Source organism: Choloepus didactylus, chromosome 2 (genome assembly GCF_015220235.1).
Source record: "Choloepus didactylus isolate mChoDid1 chromosome 2, mChoDid1.pri, whole genome shotgun sequence".
NCBI classification, from domain to species: domain Eukaryota; kingdom Metazoa; phylum Chordata; class Mammalia; order Pilosa; family Megalonychidae; genus Choloepus; species Choloepus didactylus.
In genome coordinates this window covers 116548561-116573307 of record NC_051308.1, presented here as the reverse complement: position 1 = coordinate 116573307, position 24747 = coordinate 116548561, and the positions used below count along the sequence as shown (strand labels likewise).

The 24747-nt window shown below is 34.6% G+C and overlaps 1 protein-coding gene across 1 annotated transcript in view; it reads left to right on the top strand.

Moving 5' to 3' along the window:
- The window catches only part of VPS45 (vacuolar protein sorting 45 homolog), a 68555-nt gene extending 45702 nt beyond the window's left edge, over positions 1-22853 (top strand). Inside the window, exon 15 of the mRNA XM_037826123.1 lies at positions 22188-22853. Coding sequence (XP_037682051.1) covers positions 22188-22275 — 88 coding nt within the window. The 3' untranslated portion in view covers positions 22276-22853. The remainder of the gene's footprint in view (positions 1-22187) is intronic.
- Positions 22854-24747: the final 1894 nt, after the last annotated feature.

Below are 24747 nucleotides of genomic sequence, written 5' to 3'. Positions count from 1 at the left end.
ATTTCCTTTTTACTAAAGAACATCCATTTGTAGTTCTTTCAGCTGCTAATCAGCTTTCTATCTTTGTCTAAAAATGTCTTAGTTTGGCTATGTATAGATTCCAGGTTGATAGTTTTCTCTCAGCACTTCAAAGCCGGAAGACAATGGAATACTATTTTCAGTTGTTGCTGCTAAGAAGTATGTTTTCAATCTAGTTGTTTTTCATTTGTAAGCAGTCTTTTCTTCTCTGATCCTTTTTAAGATTATCTTTTTGTGTTTGGTGTTCTAGTTTCAGCACTATGATATCTAAATATGGGTTATATTTATTTATGCTGCTTGATATGAAAATTTATGTTTGGCATAATCTGGAAATTTTCTAGTCATTATTTTTTTGAATATTGCTTCTCTTCCATTTTCTATGTTCTCACCTTCTAGAACTCCTATGCAATAGAAGTTGGGCCTTCCTCTATTCATCAGGTCTCTTATCCTCTCATTTATATCAGCCGTCTATTTATCTCTGTGCTGCCTTCTGTGTAATTTTTTTCAGATCAATATTCCATTTTAGTAATTCTCTCTTAATCTGTGTCTAGTCTGTGTTAATTTTTTCATTGAGTTTTTAATTTCAAAGATTTTATTTTTATGCCTACAAGTTTTGTTTGCCTCTTTTTCAAATTTGCCTGATGTTTATGTTAATATCTTCTTCCCTTGTGTTTTCAAAGCCTTCATTTTTCTCTGCTCACATTAATTCTATAATCTAAAGTATATAGAGGTCTGCTTTTATGTCTGCTATTAGCTCGTGATGAATCATTTCCTCATTGTTTCATAATTTTGGATTGTGAATTATCTTAAGCAAAGTTTATCTGTGGAACTCTGGAATGTCTTAAGTGGAAGATGTATCTTGCCTGCATAGTTTCATTTCATTTAGGCCATGAAGCCCAAGAACATTGTTAGCCTGGAATCGTTTTTTATGTTAATTTCTATATGTAGAGTTCCTGAACTATGCAGAGCCAATACCAGGATTTTCAAGCTTCCTTGTTATTTCTCTGCGCAGATAGATTTTTTTTTGGCGGGGTGGGTCCACCTTTTTAGTGAGGGCCTCTACATTATGAGGGAGTTTCAATCTAACTTCCTTTCTTACTTGGCCTAATCCTTGTCTCTTGACCCTGTGTAGCTGTTAAAATACCATGCCCTTGTTTATCAGCGTTGGTAGTCACAGCATTAGTTTATACCTATCAACCTAGTTTTTGATTCCCTTTTTGTTATGACCCTTAGAGATTTCCCTTACTTTCTTAAGGGTTTGGCTATTCATTTAAAAGCATATTTGTCATTTTCTCATCCAGCATTTCTAAATATTTTATTACTACAGAATTTTTACCTTATCTAGTCTGCTATAATTCCAAAAATTCAAGTGTCAGTATGGTTACAATCTTGGGAGAATATAAAATCATAGTGATGTTATGTGAACTTTATTTTAATTTGAAACATATCAGCTGATATTTGGAAGGGCAGCCCTGCATCCTAAAATGTTAAACTGAGACTTTTGTACCCAATTCAGTAGTCACAGGGGTGCCTTTGAATAATTTTGAGGACAGGAGTGACATAACACTATTACAATCATTTTATTCATGTTTCCCCCCTTCCTGCTAATAATAATAATGATAATAATCATAAATATACTTATTGAGCATATACTGTGGACTAAGCACTGTACCAAGTACTTGATACATATTAACTCATTTAATCCTCACAGAAGGTATGTACTATTATTACCTCTACTCTGTATATGGAAACTGAGGCAAGTGAGGTTAATTAACTTACCTAAGTAAACATAGCTAATAAGAGAGAGAGCCAGAGTTTGAAGCCAGAGCCCATGCTTTTAATCACTATGCATTGCCTTCATAAGTATTATTTGAATGCCTGACACTGTAGTGCTCTCTAAATAATTTAATTATTTAGGGATTAAAAGGTTTATCAATTGATGATAGCTAGGTAGGATTTTATTTTCTTGTTCCAAATGAGTTCTCTCATGTATGTTTAGATAAATCATATATTTTTCAGTAGGCTTTTATATCAGAATTTAAAAAGATTAATTAACCTTAAATGATACTTCTATGAGTTAATATTTTCCACTGAGTATTTGTAGCTCTGTGGCCAGTGCCTAAGAATTGTAGCGTATATAAAACCATAGCCAAAACTATAAAAAGCTTAGAAGAAAATATGGAGAAATATCTTCAGGACCTTATATTAGGCAATGGATTCTTAGACTTTACAGCAAAAGCACAAGAAACAAAAGAAAAAATAAATTGGACTTCATCAAAACTGAAAACTTTTGTGCATCAAAGGACGTTGTCAAGAAAATGAAAAGAACCCACAGAATGGGAGAAAATATTTGAAAACCATATATCTGGTAAGGGTTTAATATCCAGAATATATGAAAACTCCTGCAATTCAACAACAAAAAGACAAAGAAACCAATTTAAAAATGGGCAAAGATCTTGAGTACAGATTTCTCCAAAGAAGACACACAGATGGCCAATAAGCACATGAAAAGATGCTTAACATTATTAGCCATTAGGAAAATGTAAATCAACACTGCAATGAGATACCATCTGATACTCACTAGAATGGGTATTATTTAAAAAAAAAAAAAAAGCAATTTACAAGGGTTGGCAAGGATTCAGAAAACTGTGTACCCTTGTACATTGTTGGTAGAAATATAAAATGGTGCAGCCAATGTGGAAAATAGTTTGGCAGTTCCTCAGGAAGTTAACTACAAATATTTGTACCCCAGTGTTCAGAGCAGCATTATTTACAATAGCCAAATGGTAGAAGCAACCCATTTTGGTAATGGATGGTGGTGGGGTAGCACTACATTTTGAATGTGATTAATCCCACTGAATGGTATGCTTGGTAGTGGTTTAAGATGGGAAATTTTATGTTGTATATGTCTTCACTATTTGAAAAAAAAAAAAAAAGCAACTAAAAATACAATAACAATCAAATGAAATACATGAACCCAGACTGGATCCAATAATAGAGGAGAAAAGGCCCAAAGGATATTACGGAGATATATGAAAAAATTGGAATACAGACTATAAGCTTTATATCAATATTAAATTTCTTGAACTTGATAACTGTACTTAAGGTGAATACATAAGTGAATATCTTTATTCTTAGGAAATGTACTCGGAAGTATTATGTATTCAAGGAGTATGATATATACAACCTACTCTCAAATATTTAGAATATGGGGGGGAGGGAGGGAGGGAGGAAGGGAAGGAAAGGACAATTGTGACAAAATGTAAAAATTGATGGATCTGGGTATCTGGTTGGGGAGTGTGTTGGAGTTCCTGTATGGGTGTTTTATTATTTTTGCAACTGTCTTTAAAGTTTGAAAGTATTTCATTAAAAAATATTAAGAAAAAAAAGTAGATGACTAAATAGACAAATAGGTGGATGGATAGATGAATGGATGGATAGACAGAATGATACAGCAAATGTGGCAAAATGTTAAAAGTTGATGGATCTGGGTATCTGGGTGGGGAGTATGTTGGAGTTTTTTGTATGGGTTCTGTATTATTTTTGTAACTGTCCTGTAAGTTTGAAATTATTTCAAATATAAAAAGGTTTTTTTTAAAGAAAAAGGAAAATAAAACTAAACATCTAGGTTTTTCCAAAAATTAGTGTCCCAGTTCCTGAGCAAATAATCTTTTATGTAAGATTAAAAAGGTAAGTCAGAATACTTAATTTGTACAGAGGGTCTGTTTGGAGTGATGGAAAAGTTTTGGTAATGGATGGTGTTGATGGTAGCGCAATATTGAGAATGTATTTACCACCACTGAATTGTATATATGAAAGTGGTTAAAATAGTGAATTTTAGGTTGTATGTATGTTATCAGAATAAAAAAAGAACTTACATAAAACTGTACAACACAAAGAGTGAACCCTAACTATGGACAATATAATTATAATAATTTTGTTTCACCAATTGTAACAAATTTTAAGAATAGGGAAAACTGCATGTAAGGGGGGTAGGGATATATGGGACTCTGTACTTTCTGCATAATTTTTCTGTAAATCTACAACTGCTCTGATAAAAAAAAATTTATACTGGTAACAACAACAACAACAACAAAAAGGTTAAGTCAGCCCTGCAGAAGCTTTAGGCTAGAACCTTCCATCCATCTCCAAGCTTTGGAATCTCTTTGTTTGACCTTGCTAAGCAGTATACTGCATTTCATTTGAGCAGATATCTTAACAAGAAAAGGTTCAATAAAATCTTGGACAGGATTGTTCACTGACTCCTAACCAATGAAACTTTTAGGAACTGGGAGTTGCTATGGCAGTTGCCAATTTGGAAAAAAATTTAATCAATGTTTGCAATACATAAATGATCCAATATCATATTTTTATAATTTACTTTGTAAATCTATAGCCTTTATCCATTAAGTAAATAGTGAACCTTATCACAATTGGTAAGAAGATAGTGAAATTTATATTCACTTTTTGTAAATGTTTAAGAAATTGAGAGCAACACAAACGGTTTCAACTTTTAGTGGGAAAGGCTCAGTGTTCACGATGAAAGTGGGCTTCCTTGGGTATTAGCAGCATACTGAGTAAGTTCACAATTCTAGTTGTCATCTGTTGAAATAGTAGACTCTCAGTAAGTGGAAAGAATAATATTTTTTAAAAAGCACAATTTGTATACCTGTATATAATAGGGCTACTATGAGCTAGCAATAAAAACCTTGATTTGGTTGGTGAGGGGGAAGAGGCAGGGGATGTTGAGTAATTTGCTTCTGTGAATCTTTAGAGTTTAATATTTGTGGGGGTTTTATGGTGCAATTTCCTATGTAATAAATTGGTTATTTCTTAAAGAAAAGGCCAAAGGAGTAAGTGACAAAGATATAGCCTTGATCACAAGAGCTCTACAGTGCAGAAATATGCTGAGAGATTAAAGGTGGGAACAGTATACTTTTTGATGAACCATGATAGGTGCCCTCCTTTTATACTTCCAATCATGTAAAACATATATGGGCTGTCCCACAAGGATTGGATTAGTGGGTATCCTTATAAACAGGAAAGAAATCATATCTTGAGACTGTGAGCCTGATGTGCTGATTTAGAAGCTATTACCTTCCAGAGTAAGAAATGCCTGTTGTTGGATATTTGTAGGCTACAAGTCATTTGGTTTCCTATGTTCTTTACAGCTTTTAAATAGAATCTGAGATTACCACATATTTATTCTGCAGTCACATCCTAGCACCGCTGTCTACTAGTTTATTTGATCAAAGTTACTTAATGGTCAAAGTGGTCTCCTGCATCCTAGAAAATTACACGTATCACTCATTAGTAACAATTTTAACAACCTTCATCCTGGGATACCCTCCATTTCTGAAGTGCATCCAGATTGCCTTTACTGTAAATTGAAACAAAATCTTAGTTGTAGATAAAACTAAAAAAAAAAAAAAAACAATAGAAAACAATTCTTTCCTTCTCTCGCTGGTATAGCTCCATAAATGAAAGTAATACTTGAAGAGAGACTAGAGCCTATATATACGTAATCTGCTATCTTAAGCTAAGCACCCTGAAGATACATGTCACTTAGATTTTCAAAGGAAATACGTTATTTGAATCTGAAATTCAATTTGCTATTCAAAGTTATATTTAAGCTGCTCCTTCTTAAGTACATAATTTCTTTAAAACGGTTCTTTCATGACAGTTTTTTACCCCGGTGATTCAAGCACTGGATCACAAAGAAGTAGAGTTTTATATATGTAGGTCGTCTGTAGTTATATGATTTGTTTCTAAATGACTGGCTCTGATTAGGTGTAATTGTGATTATCTTTGTTTAGATTTTAACACCATTTACAATAGAAGGCATATATTTGCTGCTAAAAAGCCAAGGAACTTTGCAGAAGCTAATTATCTCCTTAGCAACATTCTTAATAAATTGTCTTCTGAGTAAAGAGAGGTAGTTAATATTTTCTTCTTTCTCCATAATCGTATGAAGTTTACTATGAATTTTGTCTTGCTCTTGCTTTCCCTTCTCTTTTTCATAATGAAATGCAAGGAAATAAAAGATAGTAATTGATCAGAGAGATTTCTTTATAGGTAAAACTTTCATGCTTTTTTGAAGGCTGAGAACCTGCCCTGAAAAAGGATCTGGGTGATGGATTCAGCAGTGACCTGAAACATGCAAGTGTCTGCCCTAAGCGGTTAGTTCATTATGTCTCTAGGGTCCACGGAAGTTTACAATGTGCGGACTGTCATCTTCTGTCTCAGTATTTGCCCTTCTTATGGAATTGCTTTTCCCCCCTTACTACTTCTCTCTGCATTTTTCTGGTTAGTCAGAATGGCCTAATATATCCTCAGTTAGGAGGGAGAATGTCAAATTTCAACTTCTTGGAATTAAGACATGAGTTGTTGCTACAGTACCACAGGTATTTTCACCAGCATTTAATGTGGAACAGTCAGAAGTCATATTGCCCTAATTATGAGTCCTAGAATAGATAAAGATTTGTTGAACAAATGATAGCAATAGCAAATCAACAGTTCATTCACTCATTCAACAAATATTTACCGAACATCAAGATACCCCCGTGAATTAAACAAAGATCCTGTCCCTCATAGAGCTTACATTTTAATGCAGGAAGTGTCAGAAATAAACAGTAAACTTAATGAACAAGTAAATTTTTTAGCAAATCTGAAGGTGATAAATGCTATGAGGACAAAAATAGAGCAGGGTAAAGGGAAATTGGTAGTGCAGAGGGAACAGTGAGGGTAAATCTTTCTGCTCGATGTGGTGGTCACCAAAGTAGTCTTTGGGAAGAGATTTGAAGAAAGACTTGAAAAAGGTAAGGGAATGAGCCAAACATATATCAGGGAGGAGCATCCCAGGCGCAGCTGTAACTGTGGTCCTAAGGCAGGAATATGCAGTGTTCAAGGAAGCTAATGAGTCTGGGGTGGAATGAGCAAGAGGGAAATAAGTAGGAGATGCAGTCAGTGAGGTATCCAGGGACTGATCATGGAGGGGCTTGCAGACTGTTGTGAGGGTTGGTTCTCACTGTAAGTCAGAAAACTTTGTAAGGTTTTGAGCAGAGCTATGACATCTGACTTATGTTTTGGAAGATTCACCCGGCTGTAGAAGATAACATGAATTAAGAGAATCACCACCAAAATGAAGATGTGTTTATTGTAGAAATGTAAATTCCTAGATGTATTTAAATAAGATATACTCATTATTTACTCATCTACAATAGACTGAGCTATTATTCCAGTTGTGTTTCTACAGAGCATGATCTGCCTTGCAAATAAATGAGCATCTTGGTTTGGGTTTTGAGCTGGCCTGCCTTATCACTTCACACGCAAGTCAATCAATATTGAAGAATTCTGTAGTTCCTTTTGGCAGCAATTGACACTTTTAAGTTGACTGTATGAGCTGAGAGGTCAAGAACCAGATCCATATAGATGAAATTGTTCTCCTAATTGAAGAAATCCCTCTGTGTCTTCTGGAGATTCAGGACAGAAGTGGAAGGAAAAGGGGAGGCTAGGTGAATGTATTAACCACCAGTGTTGCGGTTGCTTGAGCACTGCTTGAGCTGTAAGTGAAGATAGCACTTCAGGTGGAGGAATGGGGATAAAAACTAAAGGACAAATGGGGTGGGATGGGGGGATGATTTGGGTGTTCTTTTTTCACTTTTATTTTTTATTCTTGTTCTGTTTCTTTCTGATGTAAGGAAAATGTTCAGAGAGAGATTGTGATGATGAACGCATAACTATGTTATCATACTGTGGACAGTGGATTATATACCATGGATGATTGTATGGTGTGTGAATGTATTTCAATAAAACTGAATTTAATTAAAAAAAAAAAAAAGATAGCACTTCAGTCTCCTATGTTGACAGTTCAGCACTTCTGAAGACTTTTGACAAGGAGATACATGTGTCCTGCTAGGTCAACAGTCCCTTTACTGCCCGATTTCCTTTCAAATGATAATTACTGTACATAGTAGGTTTTCAGTATTATTACTGGATTCAGTGAAATATTCTTTAGCTGTAAACCTGCAAAATCATTAACAATTCCACTTTTCAGTTATTTTCCCTCTAACTGGCAAAAACAGATAGTCATGCTAGCACAAAGATGAAGAAGAATACACCTTTTTGTCCAAACAGTCCATGCCCATTGTGAAAAAAAAACATAAATACAGAAGTAAAAATCATTCATAATACTACAACTCAGCTAACCACTGTTAATATTTTGGTATACTTCCTTGTAATAATTTTTGTTTATAGGTTTTTTCAACTTTGTTTTATGTTTTCTTTTTGAAAGTTAGGGTCACATTGTCTATTCACTTTTGTAGCTGTTTTCCCCACTTTTAATTATATTAAGAACATTCTCCCATGTTATTAAAAATTCTTTAAAATAGTTTTAATGGCTATATAATTTCAATTTTAGTATCTTTATTCAACCATTACATTTAGATGTAGTTTTTTGTTTGATATAAATAATGCTGCAGTAAACATCAAGTATATTGATGAACCCTTGTCCCCATCTCTGATTATTCCCTTAAGATAAATGTACAATGAGACAGTCTCAAGCATGCTAGTAGAAGTTATAAATTGGCATAACTTTTCCGCATTGCAATTTGGCATTATGTTTTCAAAGGTATGGGGTTGGCTTCATGGTTCTTGTTGTTGTTGAGTTTTGTTTGTTTTGTATTTTTTTAAAAAGCCCTTGCTCACGTGATGGAAATGTTTTATATCTTGATTGAGGTGGTGGTTACACAGCTCTGTACATTGTCAAACTCATCAAACTATAAATACCTTTAAAATCATTGAATATTATTATTTATGAATTATATGCCTCAATAAAGCAGATTAAAGATTTGAAAAACAAAACACTGTTGATAAACTAAGAGAATAACAAAGGCAATACATGATACTGGATGGGATCTAAGAATGGAGGAGAAAAGTCTCAAAGGACATAATTGTGACATAAAAAACATTGGAGTGTAGAATGTAAGCTTTATATCAAGGTTAAATTTCTTGAACTTGATAACTTAAGGTGATTCTATATAAGTGAACATCCTTGTTTGTAGGAAATGTTACATGTAAGTATTATTTGATCAAGGAGTATTATGTGTGCAACCTGCTCTCAGATGTTTAGAAGATAGATAGATAGATAGATAGATAGATAGATAGATAGATAGACAGACAGACAGACAGACAGACAGACAGACAGACAGACAGACGGACAGACTGACTGGAAGGAAGGAAGGAAAGAGAAAGAGAAGGAAGAGAGGGAGAGAAAGAGGACAAAGATGGCAAAATGTTAAAATTGGTGGATCTGGGTATCTGGACCAGAGTGGTGGGGTGGGATGTAGCATGTATATTGGAGTACTCTGTATGGGGTTGGTATTATTTTTGCAACTGTTCTGTAAGTTTGAAATTATTGCTAAATAAAAAGTTATAAAAATACAGTAATACCAAACTGACACTTTCTCCTTGATATAGTCAGAAAGATATAAAGATAATTTTAAAAGGAATGATTTTCTTAATGCATGCCCCGAAACAACCTGTTATCAGCTGTTATGAGTCAAACACTTTGGGAAACACTGGTCTATAGCAGTTCCTAAGAGGGGTGATGATTATACTAAGAATTAAAACTTATTTAGCACATACTGTTTGCAAGGCACTGTTTTAGTACCTTTATACCTGCCTTGTCCAGAAAGGTAGCCACTAGCCACATGTAGCTATTGAGCCCCTGAAATGTGGCTAATCTAGTTTGAGGTGTGCTGTAAGTATAAAATATATTCCAAGACTTAGTACCAGAAAAAAGGAAAGAAAAGGTAAAATGTCTCATATTGAAATGATAATATTTTGGATATATGGGTTAAAATAAAATATATTGTTTTGTTACTTTCTTAATGTGACTACTAGAACATTTAAAATTACATAAGCAGCTCACATTTGTGATTTGCATTATATTTCTATTGGATAGTGCTGGTTTACCCATTTAATTTTGTTTAATTCTCATAACAACCCAATGAGGTAGATATTATTATCATCAATTCCATTTTTCAGATGAAGAGATTGAGATGTTGAGAGATTAAGTACCTTTCCCAAGGTCACAGAGGTAATAAATGGCAATGCTGCAATTGAACCCAGGGAGTCTGTTTTCTGTCTGGGCACCTAAGCACTCAATTGACATAATATTTTAGGAAGGTTTATCTAGCTATGATTAAAAAAAATAATAAACCTTGCTTATAAGTATTTATAACAAAAGGTAGGCAAGACATGTTTTTACCAAGTGGACAATATGTGAAGCTCCTACCTACTAATAAATATTGTAAACCAAAGCAGGAAAAAAAAATACAAAAGTGTGGAATCATGTAGTGTTGTTTTAAGACTTTTGCCATCCAAAGATAATTAAGAATGAGATTTGAGACAATGCTGTTCTTTGAATAAAAATGATTAACTTGAACAATTAGTGGCAGCTGTTAGTTTAATCACTACCTGAGATGATGCCTAAATGTGGCTAATAACTTAACTCTGGAAGACAGAGTTAGTGACATTAATGCTTTTTTGTAGAGTACAGTTTAGAGTTTGAAAAACAGTTGGTATTTTGAATTTCTATTAATAAATTTGAAATTGGGAGGGGGCAGATTCATATTATCAACAAGTACTTTATAGATTTCTACCTAAACAAGTAACACTAGAAAGTTGGACCTTCTCCTGTAACCACTAGTTGGTTCGATCTCTGAATTATTTACAGAAAAATTAGGATACTGTGACAGAATTTGCATTTCAAAAGGAGAGGAATCCAGAGGGCACTCTTTACTAATGAACATTTCAGGATCAGTTTTGAAGCTGTTGGAACCATAATCATCTTTGTAGAGATTTTTTTGGGGAGTTTACTTTCCTCCTGTGACCAGGTGTTGGACAGAATTGCAAGAGCCCTAATACAGTGTATCGCCTGTTTTTTACAAACATTTGATTGCTGATTATATGTAAGTTTTTGTGCAAGGTGCTAGAGATAGAAAGATAAAGACATGTTCTATATCTTTAAGGATCTTAATATCTAGTGGGAAAATAGACTTATGAATAAATAACTCTAATAAGATGTGTTTAAAAAAAAAAACTGAATTTAACCCAAGATCCAAATCTAGGTGGATCCCGATTCCAATTTATTTGTGCACTGGGACATACATTTTTTAATTAAAAATAGCTTTTCATTACAAAACCAATGCCTTATCCTTATAGGAAAAAAAATGAATATTGCTAAGCAAAAATAAGATTATTAAAATCCCATAATGCCACCATCTAGGGAATATTATCAACATCTTGATATAATTTTTAGGCCTTTTTCTATGAATATGTATGCATGTATTTTTAAATAAAAGGGAACATATTACACATGTACTTTCAATGAAAATTCTTATGTCATTTTTAGTGACCAAATAGCATTTTATTGTCTGTACCAAAATTTATTTGCCAATCCTCAATTATTTGTTCATTCCGCAAATATTTATTGAACACCTACTATATTCCAAGACTGTCTTGAAGTGATTAGGTATGCAGTGGTGAACAAAACAAATATTGTCCCTGACTTACATTCTAATTAAATAAATGTTTGATATTGATTATTTTCAATTTTTCACCCTTATAAACAGTGCTGTAATGACCATCATTGTATATACATCCTTACATACTTGTCAAATTGTTCATTTGGGATAGTAATAATTGAGCATATATTATATGTCAGACAGTCTGTTGACTTCTTTACATATATTATCCCATTTAATCTTCATGATCCAAAAATTAGATGTTATCCCAGTTTTCAAATGAAGAAACTGGGACATAGAGAAATTAAGTAATTTGCTCTACATCATATAGGGCATATATGATATGAGCTGGAATTCAAGCTCAGATTTGTGTGTTGCTAGGTTCCGTATACCACTAGCAATATTGAAATGAAATTACTGTATCAGAGGGTATAGATACTTTTAAGATGTTAAATTACTAAATTGCCAACCAGAAAAGTTTTACCAGTTTTTACCTTCACACCATATTCTTGCCAACACTGAGGTTAGCTGCTGCAGATTCTTAAAAAAAAACTTAAATTCTAAAATTGTCAGTTTGTATGGAGAAGGTTGGTTCCCCCAAAATTGCTGGGCAAATTAAAAAATGGTTTACTTCAACTGAGATGCAGAGAAAGAGACAAAAAACAAACAGACAAACAGTGTGACACTAAAAGGAGAGAGTAATAAATGAGAAAAACAAATAAAGCCAAGGCTGTCAAAGAGATAGATAACTGTGAAGTTTCAAAACAGCCTCCCAGTTCCTGATTCCAGGTGCTTATGAAGCACTGATCTCCTTTGTAACATTGGTTCTGTGATAGACTCCTCATTTCATCTGGTAAACTCTTTTCTGTTGCTTAAGTTAGTTTGAATGGGTTTTTGTTTCTTGCAGCCAGGATGTGGAGTTTGGGAAAATGTTTCTTGTCTCTTACAAGTTTATAAGATATGACTTTTTTTGTGTAGTATGGAAGATCCTATATAATATTTGAATATGTGTTTCAGGATTTGTTGGGTTAAATAATAAAATTAGTGGAAGGAAAAAAATATGCTGTGTAGTGAGACAAAAGTGACTCATTTTCTTCTCTATTTTCTATGTCATCTACATTTCTCTGTCTTTATGATCAGAAAAAGTATTTAAATGTTCTATAAATTTTTAAAAGGAATCAATTTGATATCACTGGAATTATTTAAATAGTAAAGTATCTAGTTGATTATCCTCAGCATAGCCCTGAGTTATTATTACTCTGTCAAAACTATATTGCCTTCCCCAATTGGATGATGCATCCGTCAGGACATATGTTCTTTCACTAGGTTTATCATTAGAGCTTCCAGGATTGAATTGGACCTGCTATTTATAAGTCATCCCTTGGTATTTATAAGGCACTCCTTTGGCCTTTTAAGAGACAGTATACCAATTAAGGGCATGAACTTTTGTTTAAATCCATTTTGCCATGTCTTCACTTGTATAACCTCAGGAAAATTATGTAAACTTTTGTGCCTCCATTTTTGTGTTTTATTTTTATTGTGGTAAAATATATATACAACACAAAACTTCCCATTTTAATCACTTTGATGTGTACAACTCAGTGATACTAATTACTTTCACAGTATTATTCTACTAACACCACTGCATTAAAAGAATTTTCTCATCACCCCAAACAGAAACTCTGTGCCCATTAAGCAATAGCTCCTCATCCTGCCCCTCCAACCCTGTTAACCTGTAATCTACTTTCTGTCTCTATGTATTTGCTTATTCTAAATACTTCATATTAGTGAAATCATATAATATTGTCCTTTTGTGCCTGGCTTATTTCACTCAAGATGATGTCTTCAGGGTCCTCCATGTTGTAGCTTGTATTAGAACTTCATTCCTTTTTAGGCCTGAATAATGTTCCATTGAATGTATATACCACATTTCGTTTATCCATTCATCTGTGATAGACACTTGGGTTGCTTCTAGCTTTTGGCTATTGTGAATAATGCTGCTAAAAACATTGATGTACAAATATCTGTTTGAATCCCTGTTTTCAGTTCTTTGGGGTATATACCTAGAAGTGGAATTGCCAGATCATGTGGAAATTCTAGGTTTAACTTTTTGTGAAACCACCAAACTGTTTTCCACAGTGGCTGCACCATTTTACATTCCCACCAGCAGTGTTCAAGGGTTCTATTTCTCTGCATCCTTACCAACACTTGTTATTTTCCATTTTAAAAATAATAGCCATTCCAGTGGGTGTGAAGTGGTATCTCACTGTCGTTTTGATTTGCATTTCCCTAATGGCTAATGATGTTGGGCATCTTTTCATGTGCTTATTGGCCATTTGTATATCTTTGGAGAAATGTCCTTTCAAGTCCTTTGCCCATTTTTAAACTGGGTTGTTTGTCTTTTTGTTATTGAGATATAGGAGTTCTTTATATATTCTAGATACTAAATCTTTATCAGATACATGATTTGCAACTATTTTCTCTCATTCTCTAGGCTGTCTTTTTACTTTCTTGATAATGTCCTTTGACGTACACGAGTTTTTAATTTCAATGAAGCCCAATTTATCTGTTTTTTTCTTTTGTTGCTTGTGTTTTCAGTATCATATCTAAAAATCCATTGTCTAATAACAAGATCCTGAAGATTTACCCCTATGTTTTCTTGTTAGAGTTTTATAATTTTAAAATTTTTAAATTTTATAATTTTATAATTCATTTTGAATTAATTTTTGTATATGGTGTCTATGCCTCTGTTTTCTCAACTGTAAAATGGAGATAACAATAGCTCCTTCATATGGTGGTTGTAATGATTAGAAGATATAGTATATGTAAAATTCTTAGAAGAGTATCTGGCACAGAGTTAGGACTCAATAAATGGTGTTGCTGCTGCTGTTGTGATCACTGTTACATTTGGGGAGATAAAGAAAAAACAATTTTGGATATTAATCATCACCATCTTTGTCATCACCCTTACTTCCAAATCACTTATTTTGAAAACCCTTACTATGTTTTGAAAAACCTTACCATAATGCAGGGGTGGATCTGTATTATCTCAAGCTGGAATATACTGGGGCAATAATAAAAGTTACCACACAGGTAGTCCAGATGCCAGATGACCTTTGTGGTCTGTGAAGAGAAACATTTTCAGCAGTTCAATTTCTACTTGTACTCACTTAAAATTTCCCCTCTGAGGCCCCAGAGTCAGTGCCTTTATAATGATAAGGCTTGCATCGAGTCTTCAGCATCCATAGTACTACATCTGGGTTATTTGGGAATTTCTTTCTACAATTTTTTTTTTTTTTTTTTTTTGTATAGTGATCACTGTTCTGCTCCTGGAGTTGTGGTTGCTATGACAAATTGATGTGGTCTTGAATGTTCTTAGTGTGAGAGAGCTCATATGTTCCTCTTTTTATTCTCAGATGATAACCTCCTTTCAGACTTCAGTGTAACTGATAGTATAGGCTGTTCTGTCCCTAGGACTCTATCTTTTGCTCTGTGTACCACAATGATTATTTCTTCCTTTCTTTTCACATGATACTCCAATGAATGATCTGCTAGACATATGAAGAATCCCACTGGTTGCTTTTTGGTCCTGTATCTTCTCAATGGGAAAGGAAATAAGGCCAAGGGCTTCTGGATTTGTTTTGTTTTGTTCATAAATCAGATGTCCAGTTCTAAGGTGGGAACTGGGGAGAAGTAGCTAAATTTTTTAATAGGCAGTTACATTATTTGTAAGAAGGTGTCATAGGGTAACCTCAATGGAACTAGTTATTACCAAGGAAATAGTTTATATCTTAATTCAGTTTTTCCCAAAGTCTGTGCTATAGAAGATTTGTTTAGGGAGATATTGATAGGTATTCCATGAACGAAAAAGTGGTTCTATAGCCAACTAAGTTTGGAAAGCACGGTATTCCGCTCTCGGAAAGTCACACCACCACACTGTCTTAATTACTAAAACTTTATTATATCTTGGTTTTAAGTAGAAGCAAAAATAATGGATTTATTTTATTCTTGATTTTAAAGAGAATGTTTCTAACATCTCATCATTAAGTGTAATGTTTGTAGTAGGTTTTTTGTAGATACCATTTTTCAGGTTAAGGAAGTTCCTTCTAATCCTACTCTATTAAGAATTTTTATTATGAATGAGATATCATAGAGCTTTTGCCTATTAACCTGTTGATGTGATAAATGACATAGATTTTCCAATTTCAAACTGACCTTGCATTGCTGGAATAAACCCAAATTGTTCATAGTGTATTTTCTTTTTTGTATCCTATTAGTTCTGTTTGGTGATTTTTTTTTTTTTTTTTTTTTTTTTTTAGGATTTTTGCCATGCCATCAAGAATGTTGGCCTGTAATTTCCTTTCTGATACTTTTCTTGTCTAGTCTTGGTATCCAAGTTATAATGGTTTTATAAAATGAGCTGCCCTTTTGTTCTGCGGAAGCAGAATTAGAGTGACCTGTTTATTGAAAATCTGGGAGAATTCATTTGTAAATCACTTGGGCCCGATGTTGGGGAAAGATTTTTAACTACTGCTTCAATTTCTTTAATGGTTATAAGATTATTTGTAAATCTATTTCTTCTTGAATAGGTTTTATGTAAGTTACGTCTAAGAATTTGTCGATTCTAATTTATCAAATTTATTGGCATAATATTCACTCATTATATTTTTAAATTCTGAAATACATCTGTGGTATTATGTTCACTTTTTCATATTGTTTGTATATGTGTCTGTGTGTTTTGTGCTTTTTTCATGATCATTCTCACCAGAATTTACAAGTCTTTTCAAAGAACTAACATTTAACTTTGTTGATTCTTTCTGTTGTACTTTTGTTTTCTGTTACACTGAATTTCTACCCTTTGGGTTTAGTCTCTTTTTTCTCTAACTGCATAAATTGGACATGTAAAATTTATAGCATGTTTGGACCTGTCCTGACTGATATTAAATATGGTAAACGAAAAATGTTGGCCAAAAAGTGAATGTGACTTACTGACAACAAAGTAAAGATGAACTTCCTCTTATTTTCCTACTATCTTAATCAGAAGAAAAATAAGCTTTAAAATGATCTAACTTTTTACAACATGTTTGTAGGTTTGAAATCCCTGTGATTCATGACTTTTGAGGCAAGACCTTTTTTCTAAACTATTTTAGAACACATCTCTTTCATAATGTGATTATCAGAGCACCTTTCTTTTGTATAAGAATTTGGGCAAATACATTGACAATCTGAAATCTTAATCCTTATGCTATTTAGTCAGTTTATGTGCTGATTCTCTAATTGATTTTTTAAAAGCCATGGACTTTTTAAATGCCATATATTTATTTTTTTACCCTTAGTTATAAACAAACTTCAGAAAAAAAGGGAAAAAGTCTCTAATATGTATTCCAAAAGGAGGTAGTGATAACATAATGAATTGATTTTATTATGCATGTCAGATGCTAGGGATGAGGACCAAATAACTCAAATATTTCTCCGCAACTACTTAAAACACACTTGTGAAATTTATAAACAACTGTTAAGAGCTAACAAATCAGGTAAACATCAACCCAGATTTCCAAGATACCCTTTATAGCAAGGGATCATGACCATCTCACTTCCTAATTAGACTGTTACTATCTTCTTGCTAGTTCTTCTTACTAGAAAGAAGAAATGTGAATCAAGTATGTTGACAGAATATTATGATTATAATATTGTTTGAGACTGAGAGAAAAGATATTTATTCAGTGACTGCTTTATACATGGTAGGGGCAAACAAATCTGTATTTCTCAAACTAGGATATGATTGGTCCCAGGGACACAAAAGGTACAAAATAAACACGACATCCTTTGGAGTGTTCATTTTCCTATAATTTGGGTGGATGTGCAGGGGTAGAATTAAATAATTTTTACCTGATGAACACCTTAAAATATGTTTATTTCACTTAAAAATAACATAAAATTATTTTGCATTTTTAAAACAAAATACAAAGAAACTTTTTGAGCTGGTATACCAATTTAAACTACACCCACCCCCAGGACTAATAAATTCATTCTCTTCTGTTATTAGGGGTTCTTAAGTATAAAAATTCAAGAAGCATTAGCATATGTAAGTTAAATAAAATGTCCTAAATAGAAATGATTAATTCTGACAGTAATCAGGAAATGTTTCACAGAGGAGAGGGCATTTGAGTTAGACCTTAAAGAATGTGTATGGATTTCCTTACAAAGAAAGGGCAGTCAGGGCTGAGGAAATAGCATAAGTAAAGACAGGAGCAAAAAAAAAAAAAAATGTACAGCCTGTTTGAGAAATAATGAGACATTTTTAATGGGTAAAGAATACTTCCAGTGTATAGCAAGATGTTCTCTGTATTTGAGATTCCTGGTATTTTCACACATAGGTGTTAAATGCCAATCTTATCCCTTGCTCCCTGATAAAATTGCTGTTGGAAATTTAGGAGAACTTTAGCATGTTAGGTGACATTTAGGCTGGGGTCCTAACTTCTTTAAAATATAGAAATCTGATTCATGTACTCATTCAGCAAACACTTAATAGAGTGATCCTGTTAAAATGCAAGATTCAGAACATGTCACATCTCTATACAAAGCCTCCCAATGTTGCCCATCTTGCTCAACGTAAAAAGCAAAATCCTTACATTGACCCACAAGGCCCAACATTATCTCATCTTCGCACTCCTTCCCCACCCCCCACCTTAATCTCTGATGTCCTCTCAGTAACCCAAACCTTACTCACTTCACACCAGCCACTCTCTAAGCCTCCTTTCTGTTCCTTGATCCTACCACGCCCTGGTCCCTTTGCACTTGCTGTTCCTTCTACTCGGAACACTCTTCCCCCAGATACATATCCCCTTACCTACTTCATATTTTGGCTTCAAATATCAGTTTTTCAGTGAGGCCTTCCCTGACCACTAGATTTAAAATTTCACACCACAAACACCACCCCCAATTCTCCCCATCTCCCTTCTTTAAACCCGCTTCATTTTTCTCCATAGCTTAGAGAAAATTCACCATCTAATACTATAGAGAGACAGTGTAACATCATAGTTAAGAGAAGAAACTCTGAAGCCAGACTGCCTGTGTCTGTATCCCAGCTCTCTCACTTTCAAGACCTAAGATCTTGACTTCTCTGTGCCTCCATTTCCTTGTCTATAAAAAGGGATAGTTTCTATCTCATAGGTTTTAAGGCTTTGATAAGTTAATTCTGTAAAGTGCTTAGAACAGTGCCTGGCCTGTAATAAGTGGTATATGTGTTCATTATTTTTACTGTCATTGTGTTGTTGTTGTTATTATTATATTTTACTTACTAATTTTACTTTTTTTACCTCCTCCTCCATTGGAATATGAATTCTATGAGGGCAGACATTTCTTTCTACTTTGTTTATTGCTTCTAGAACAGTGCCTAGCTCATAGTAGGCACTCAATGAATATTTGTTGATTGAATTGTTGTTACCTCTGGGAAGGGTAATGGGAGGAAAATCTTTTTGTGTACTGTTTAAAACTTTTACAAAGAGAATGTAATCCTGTGTTACTTGTGTTCTTAAAGAACTCACAGGCTTACATGGAAGATATATATGAAAGACAAATAAATTACAACACAGTATAAGTACATTTACAAGATATGGAGGATAGTGTATGTAACACTGAGGGGAAGGCAGTACAGTTAACAAAACTTCCTGAAAGTGATAATGTGATAGCTGGGTTTTAAAAGATGTGTAGTTCTACTAGACAGTGGTGGGGAGTGGAGAACGGGGCAGCCTTCTAGGTAGAATAGGATGTGCTAAAGCAAAAAGGCAGGAAACACAGAAGTGGCTCTGAAAACTGTAAGCAGAGGGAATGGAGAGGAGAGGTGAGAAGAGTTTTGAATATTTTGACGTATTAAAATTTCCATCCTATCCTCCCTCACCCACTCCCATATTCAGAATTTCTAGATAAGCATCTGGCTGTAATTAGGAGCTTATTACTCCACTAAAAGCAAATATATTGGGGTTTTTTTTCCTCGCTCTTTTCCTGCTTCCCAGAAGTTCCATTAATTTTTTTCATTATTCCACTCTTCAGATTTGGTCCTAGATTCCCTTGGTGTTTTTGGTGTAACAAGAAATTCACATGTGATTTCTTTCTATGGAATATGGTGAAAAAGGAGAAAGACATACCTTTAATTTAAATATAGCTTTGTTTAGGAACACAGCTCAGCTGAATTACTTCAGTAATTAAAATTTAATATCCATTAAGTGTTGGTTTCTAGCCCTCTATCAAAGGACGTAACAGTGGAGAAATTTGCTTTTCAGTGTGTGACTCTTGACTTTTTTAGGTTGATTTTTAAAAATCTTTAATAAGGGTTTGAAGTTCTGCCTTTTTCTGTCTATCCAGAGTCAGGAAAGTAACCTTGATGACAGCACAAACCAAGAAAAGGGATAGTGTTAATCCACTGTGTTAGTTCTTGGTAACTTCTCTGTTTATAGCACATCTCACATGGAGTTGTCATTGTGTATCTTTCTCTAACTTAAAGCCCCTAAAAGGTAGGAATATAACAGGTATTCATTGCCTAGTTCATAATGGATGTGCAGTAAAATTTGTTAAATTGAATTGAATTACAGTATCACAGGAGAAGGAGCTTTTTGAGTTTGCTTTTTAAGTGAGACTGATTTAAAACAAATCTAGAAAAGAAAAATCATTCTTATTTTGTTTTTAAAAATAGTCTAAATTTGAGGCACAGCTACCAGTATATTTATTACCCTTAATTTTTTTAACATTCTGTGCAGTGACTCATTAAAGTCCCCAAATATATACTTTTTAAAAAGTCATAATGGCCCTGGGAGACAAAATTAGGCATGGCAAATATAAATAGTATGTGTTTTCTCTTTGCAGTCAGGAATGTGGGGTCTTGTTGATATATAGAGGAGGATCTTTAAGAATAACTACAGGAAAGTTACTCCTTTCCTTGGGCATGTTGCAGTCTCAAGTGAAGCAAATGTCACTACAGGGCTACCCAGCACATTTGTTTCATTCTTACTAGCAGTCACTAATCAAAGGCTTATTGTATTGTTTTTCAATAAAGCTTTGCTACCTTAGCCCTGATACTTGTATTCTGACCTCCAAGTGTCTCTAGTCCAACTGGCCAAAAACCCAGGCTGACAGGTGCCTGTATTTCAGTAAAGGGATAAATGAACTTAGCTTCTACTCCTTTCCCTCCACTTCACGAATTTTTCCTTTTGTAAAGGAGTTCAGAATTTAAATCCTCCAGGCCCAGGCTCTTCCAGGTCTAAAACTGTAAAAACAAAGGCAATAATAAAGTACCTGGTCATTTTTCCATCCCTCCATCTGCCATAGATCTGTCTCCTTCTGAGACCAAGTCCTGAGCATATTTATATACATCCGAATAAATTCTATATTACAGGGAAGGCTCTCTTGCCAATTTGTCCCTTCATTCATTCATTCATTCAGCATACTTTTATTGAGTATACCTACTAGGTGTTAACTCTTGTGCTAAGCCCTGGAAATACAAAGCTGAAATAAGATTCAGTCCTACCCTAAGGAGCTCACAGTCTATTCAAGTGCAATAATATATCTAATACCTAATTAATGATAATAAAGTGATAATAGTGAAGGGAGTGATTAGTTCAGCATGGAAGGGTTTGGAAAGGCTTCACAGAAAAGGTGACTTGATCCTCAGCCTTAAAGGAGAGGATTTTGTCAGGCAGAGATGGGGTAATTTTATCATTTCAGACATAGGGTATAGTAAGAGCAAAAATATAGAGGCATGAAAGCTCATGGCATGTTTAGGGAACAGTGAGTGGTGAGTGGCTGGGCCCAGATGGCACATGGGCTGCATGGTAGGAGATGGAACCAGGCAAGGGAGAGGTGATTTTGCATGGTGCTTAAGGGAACAGACTCTTGAGCCTGGGTTTGAATCTCAGCTAAACCACTTACTAGCTGGTGTGACCCTGCAAAATCACTGTGTGAAAAAACCTCTCTAGCTTGGTTTCTTCGGTTTTAAAATAGGGATAATAGTAGCATCTACTTCATAGAACTACAGACACACAGCTTAAAAGAGTTCTTAGATCAAAGTAAATACAATAAAAGTATTAGTTGTTATTAGAACACATTATGAAGGGCCTTAAATTTTACTCTGCATATTGTTCTGTAAGCAAAAGGAAGGTTTTAAAGCAGAGGAAGGGAGGTGATGCGATAGGATGTAATCTGTGTTTTAGAAAAGTAACTCTGGTGGCCAGTTTGGAGAGTAACTGGATAAGGAAGTAGGACTAGGGCCACAATACAAGATCTGAGACAGTTTCAAATGTATGGATAAGAGGAGACATGGTCCTGAGTTAATATAGTGGCCTTGCCCCTTAAAATTCTGGGTTCCAAAAAAGAAATTTTAAACTCAAAATATTCAACTTAACAAATCTTGAGTTAAATCCTAAAAAACACACTGAGTACCCTGGAGAAGAGTGCAAAGAGGCTCTTCCTTCTGTTCTGGACGTTTTAGTGCTCATCTGGTGCTTCTAATCTACGCCCAATGTCAGACCAGTACTTCTTGCATACTACTCATATTTTTTCATCTAATTAGATGTCATGAGCAAGATACTCTATCTCTGGAGATGCCTTTTTTTTCCCCCTCTGAGTAACGTCAAATTTATTTGTCAGTTTCCTAGAGGAAGTTCTGGCTTCTGGACTGCACAGCCGAAGCAAGGAGAGCTCTCATGTTACATCGCGGTCAGCAAGCAGGAGATGAGATGATGATGGAGAGGTTGGGAGAATGGCACAGCTTCCCCTGTTACCCCTACTGCAGACCTTCCTCACTGATCAGAGGTGTTAGAGAGGAGCCTTGGGGTTTGTGCTTGTTGTTATAATCCATCCCCAGTAGTTGCTGATTCCTGATTTGTTGGCACAGACACCGAGACTCCCAGTGATAAATTAAGAATAAGTCTGAGACCATCCCAACTTACTTTTTTCATGGTTTCTTTATTGAATAAATTTATTTCTTGTGTATGTGATAGCACAATCATTTCAGTTTTCAATGAATTTTTTTGGAATCTTACTTGAGAAAAGAGTTATCAGAGTCTAGAGGAGTTTAAAAAAAAAAAAAAGGAAAAAAAGTCATCATTTGAGGCACATGCTATACTCCTCGATTTCCCTTCTCCTCTCTTGACCCCTTTTTACTTTTTATTAACCACATTCCTGCACAACTCATTTCTGAGAATTCACCCTATTTCTTGAGTGAGCCATCAATAATTGTTTGTCTCCACAATGCAATTTTCTGTGGCCCTGAGAAACCATGTATGACTACAATAAAAATCCATTTTGTGAAGAGAGATGAGTGATTTGTTTTTGTTTCTTTGGGGTTAATAGGCATTCATGAAGTGGGGCATGAGCTGGCTTTACACCAAACAGGAAAAGATATTGCCTCTACCCAAAGGATATTTAAAGCATTTCAAGGCAAATAATAATTCTAGTATCGATTTCACTACTCTTGAAAGCAGTGGGAAGTGACGGTGTCATCAATGCTAGGATATTAAGGATTCCTCAAATCATCATAGCAAAAACACCACGACACAATCCCTCCCTGGTTCTCTGTAAGTTCTTTTATATTTTTCTTTTAGACTGTTCTTTTACACGGATAAATATTCTCTAGAGTCAGATGGCCTACGATCAAATCTTCGCTCCACCATTTACCAACTCTGTGACTTTAGGAAAGCTGCTTAACCTCTCTGTGGCTCAGCTTTCTCATCTATAAAATGTGAGTAACAATAGTACCTTCCTTATAGGGTTGTAAGGATTAAATGAGATGACACATATAAAACATTTACAATATTGTTTGCCACACAGAAAACATTCAAGAAAAATTGGCTAATAAATAAAATTGATTCCTCTCTCCAAGTTGGGGATACAAAATCACTATGCAAAATGATGGATTCCTGCCAACTCTGTTGCTCCACTAATGAGCAGTTCAAGAAATAAAGGGAAGGAAAAGCTGAAAGATCATTCTATCCATTTCCCTTTTCTCCATTCTTCCCCACTCTCAGCAGTTGTTCTTTTACCTTACACAAATTTCTGGGTAGCCCTGTCTTCTGTCCATATTATAGCTTGGATCCAAGTTCAAGTTCTTTTTTTTTTTTTTTTTAACTTTTATGGGTTCTTTTGGGTACATATTTTTTTAATTCTTCATTTTTTTATGTCTTTGAAACAGCCTGCAATATTTTAAATGCAGCATTTTACAAGACATATAGTCTTTTCAAATAAACGGAAAACTTCTCCTTGTACTTCCCTTCTTTTTCCTGGCAAGATAACTCTGGAAAGGGAAGAATAAGAACAGAGACGTTTCTAATACAATTCTTCTTCACCTACTCAACTAACAATATGAAGTCTTAAGAAATAAGCCCTAGTGATGCCAGAACAGGGCATTTCTTTTTTAAAGGTCAAAGACTCAAATGCATTTTTATTTAAGATTCACAGAGCTGATTCCATTATTACTAGCCTTTTAAAAATCTTTTCCCTTTAAAACCATCATTTTAATTAAGGTCTCATATGCTTTTAGTAACTTTCTCCCCAACAGATTGAATTACCCTAGGCAAAACCTTTACGTCCCATTTATTCTACAAAAGTGAAGGATATTTGTTTTAAGTTAAACAACTGTTTGGATAAGGATTTCTACCCAGTAAACTTGCAGGCAGCAATTCACAAATCCTTATCTCTGATAGCCCCCTTCTGCTTCTCTTAAGTGAAGTTACTTATAAAATATTCAGTTGAAGAATAAAGCTACTGGCAGTCTGTCTTATCCATGGGTGCAGTTAGGGAGATAACCCCATCATGGGTCCTCCTGGGATCTAATCTCCACCTAAGAGAAAAATGAACTGGAAAGTTATTTTTGCTGTTCGTGTGTATGGTAATCAAGCTCACTGAGAAGACAGGGCTATGAAAATGTGTTAAGGAACCCGTATGTTCTTACTGTCAGATTTTTACTTAAGCATTGGCCTTTAGGAACAGTCCCCACATGGATTCCAATCCAGGTACCACTGAGGTTCACCTGATAGGTTGGAAGTCAGCTTGAAGAATGAGCCAGGGGAGGAGTATGGCTTGTGGGAAGAGAGGTAAGTGACAGGATGCAGGGAGACAAGGTAAGGGAAGGTAGTGGCAAGATGACAGGCTGAGGTGTGCAGCAGTGCAGGTTAATGAGAGAGGACAGGATAAGGGGCCATCAGCAGTA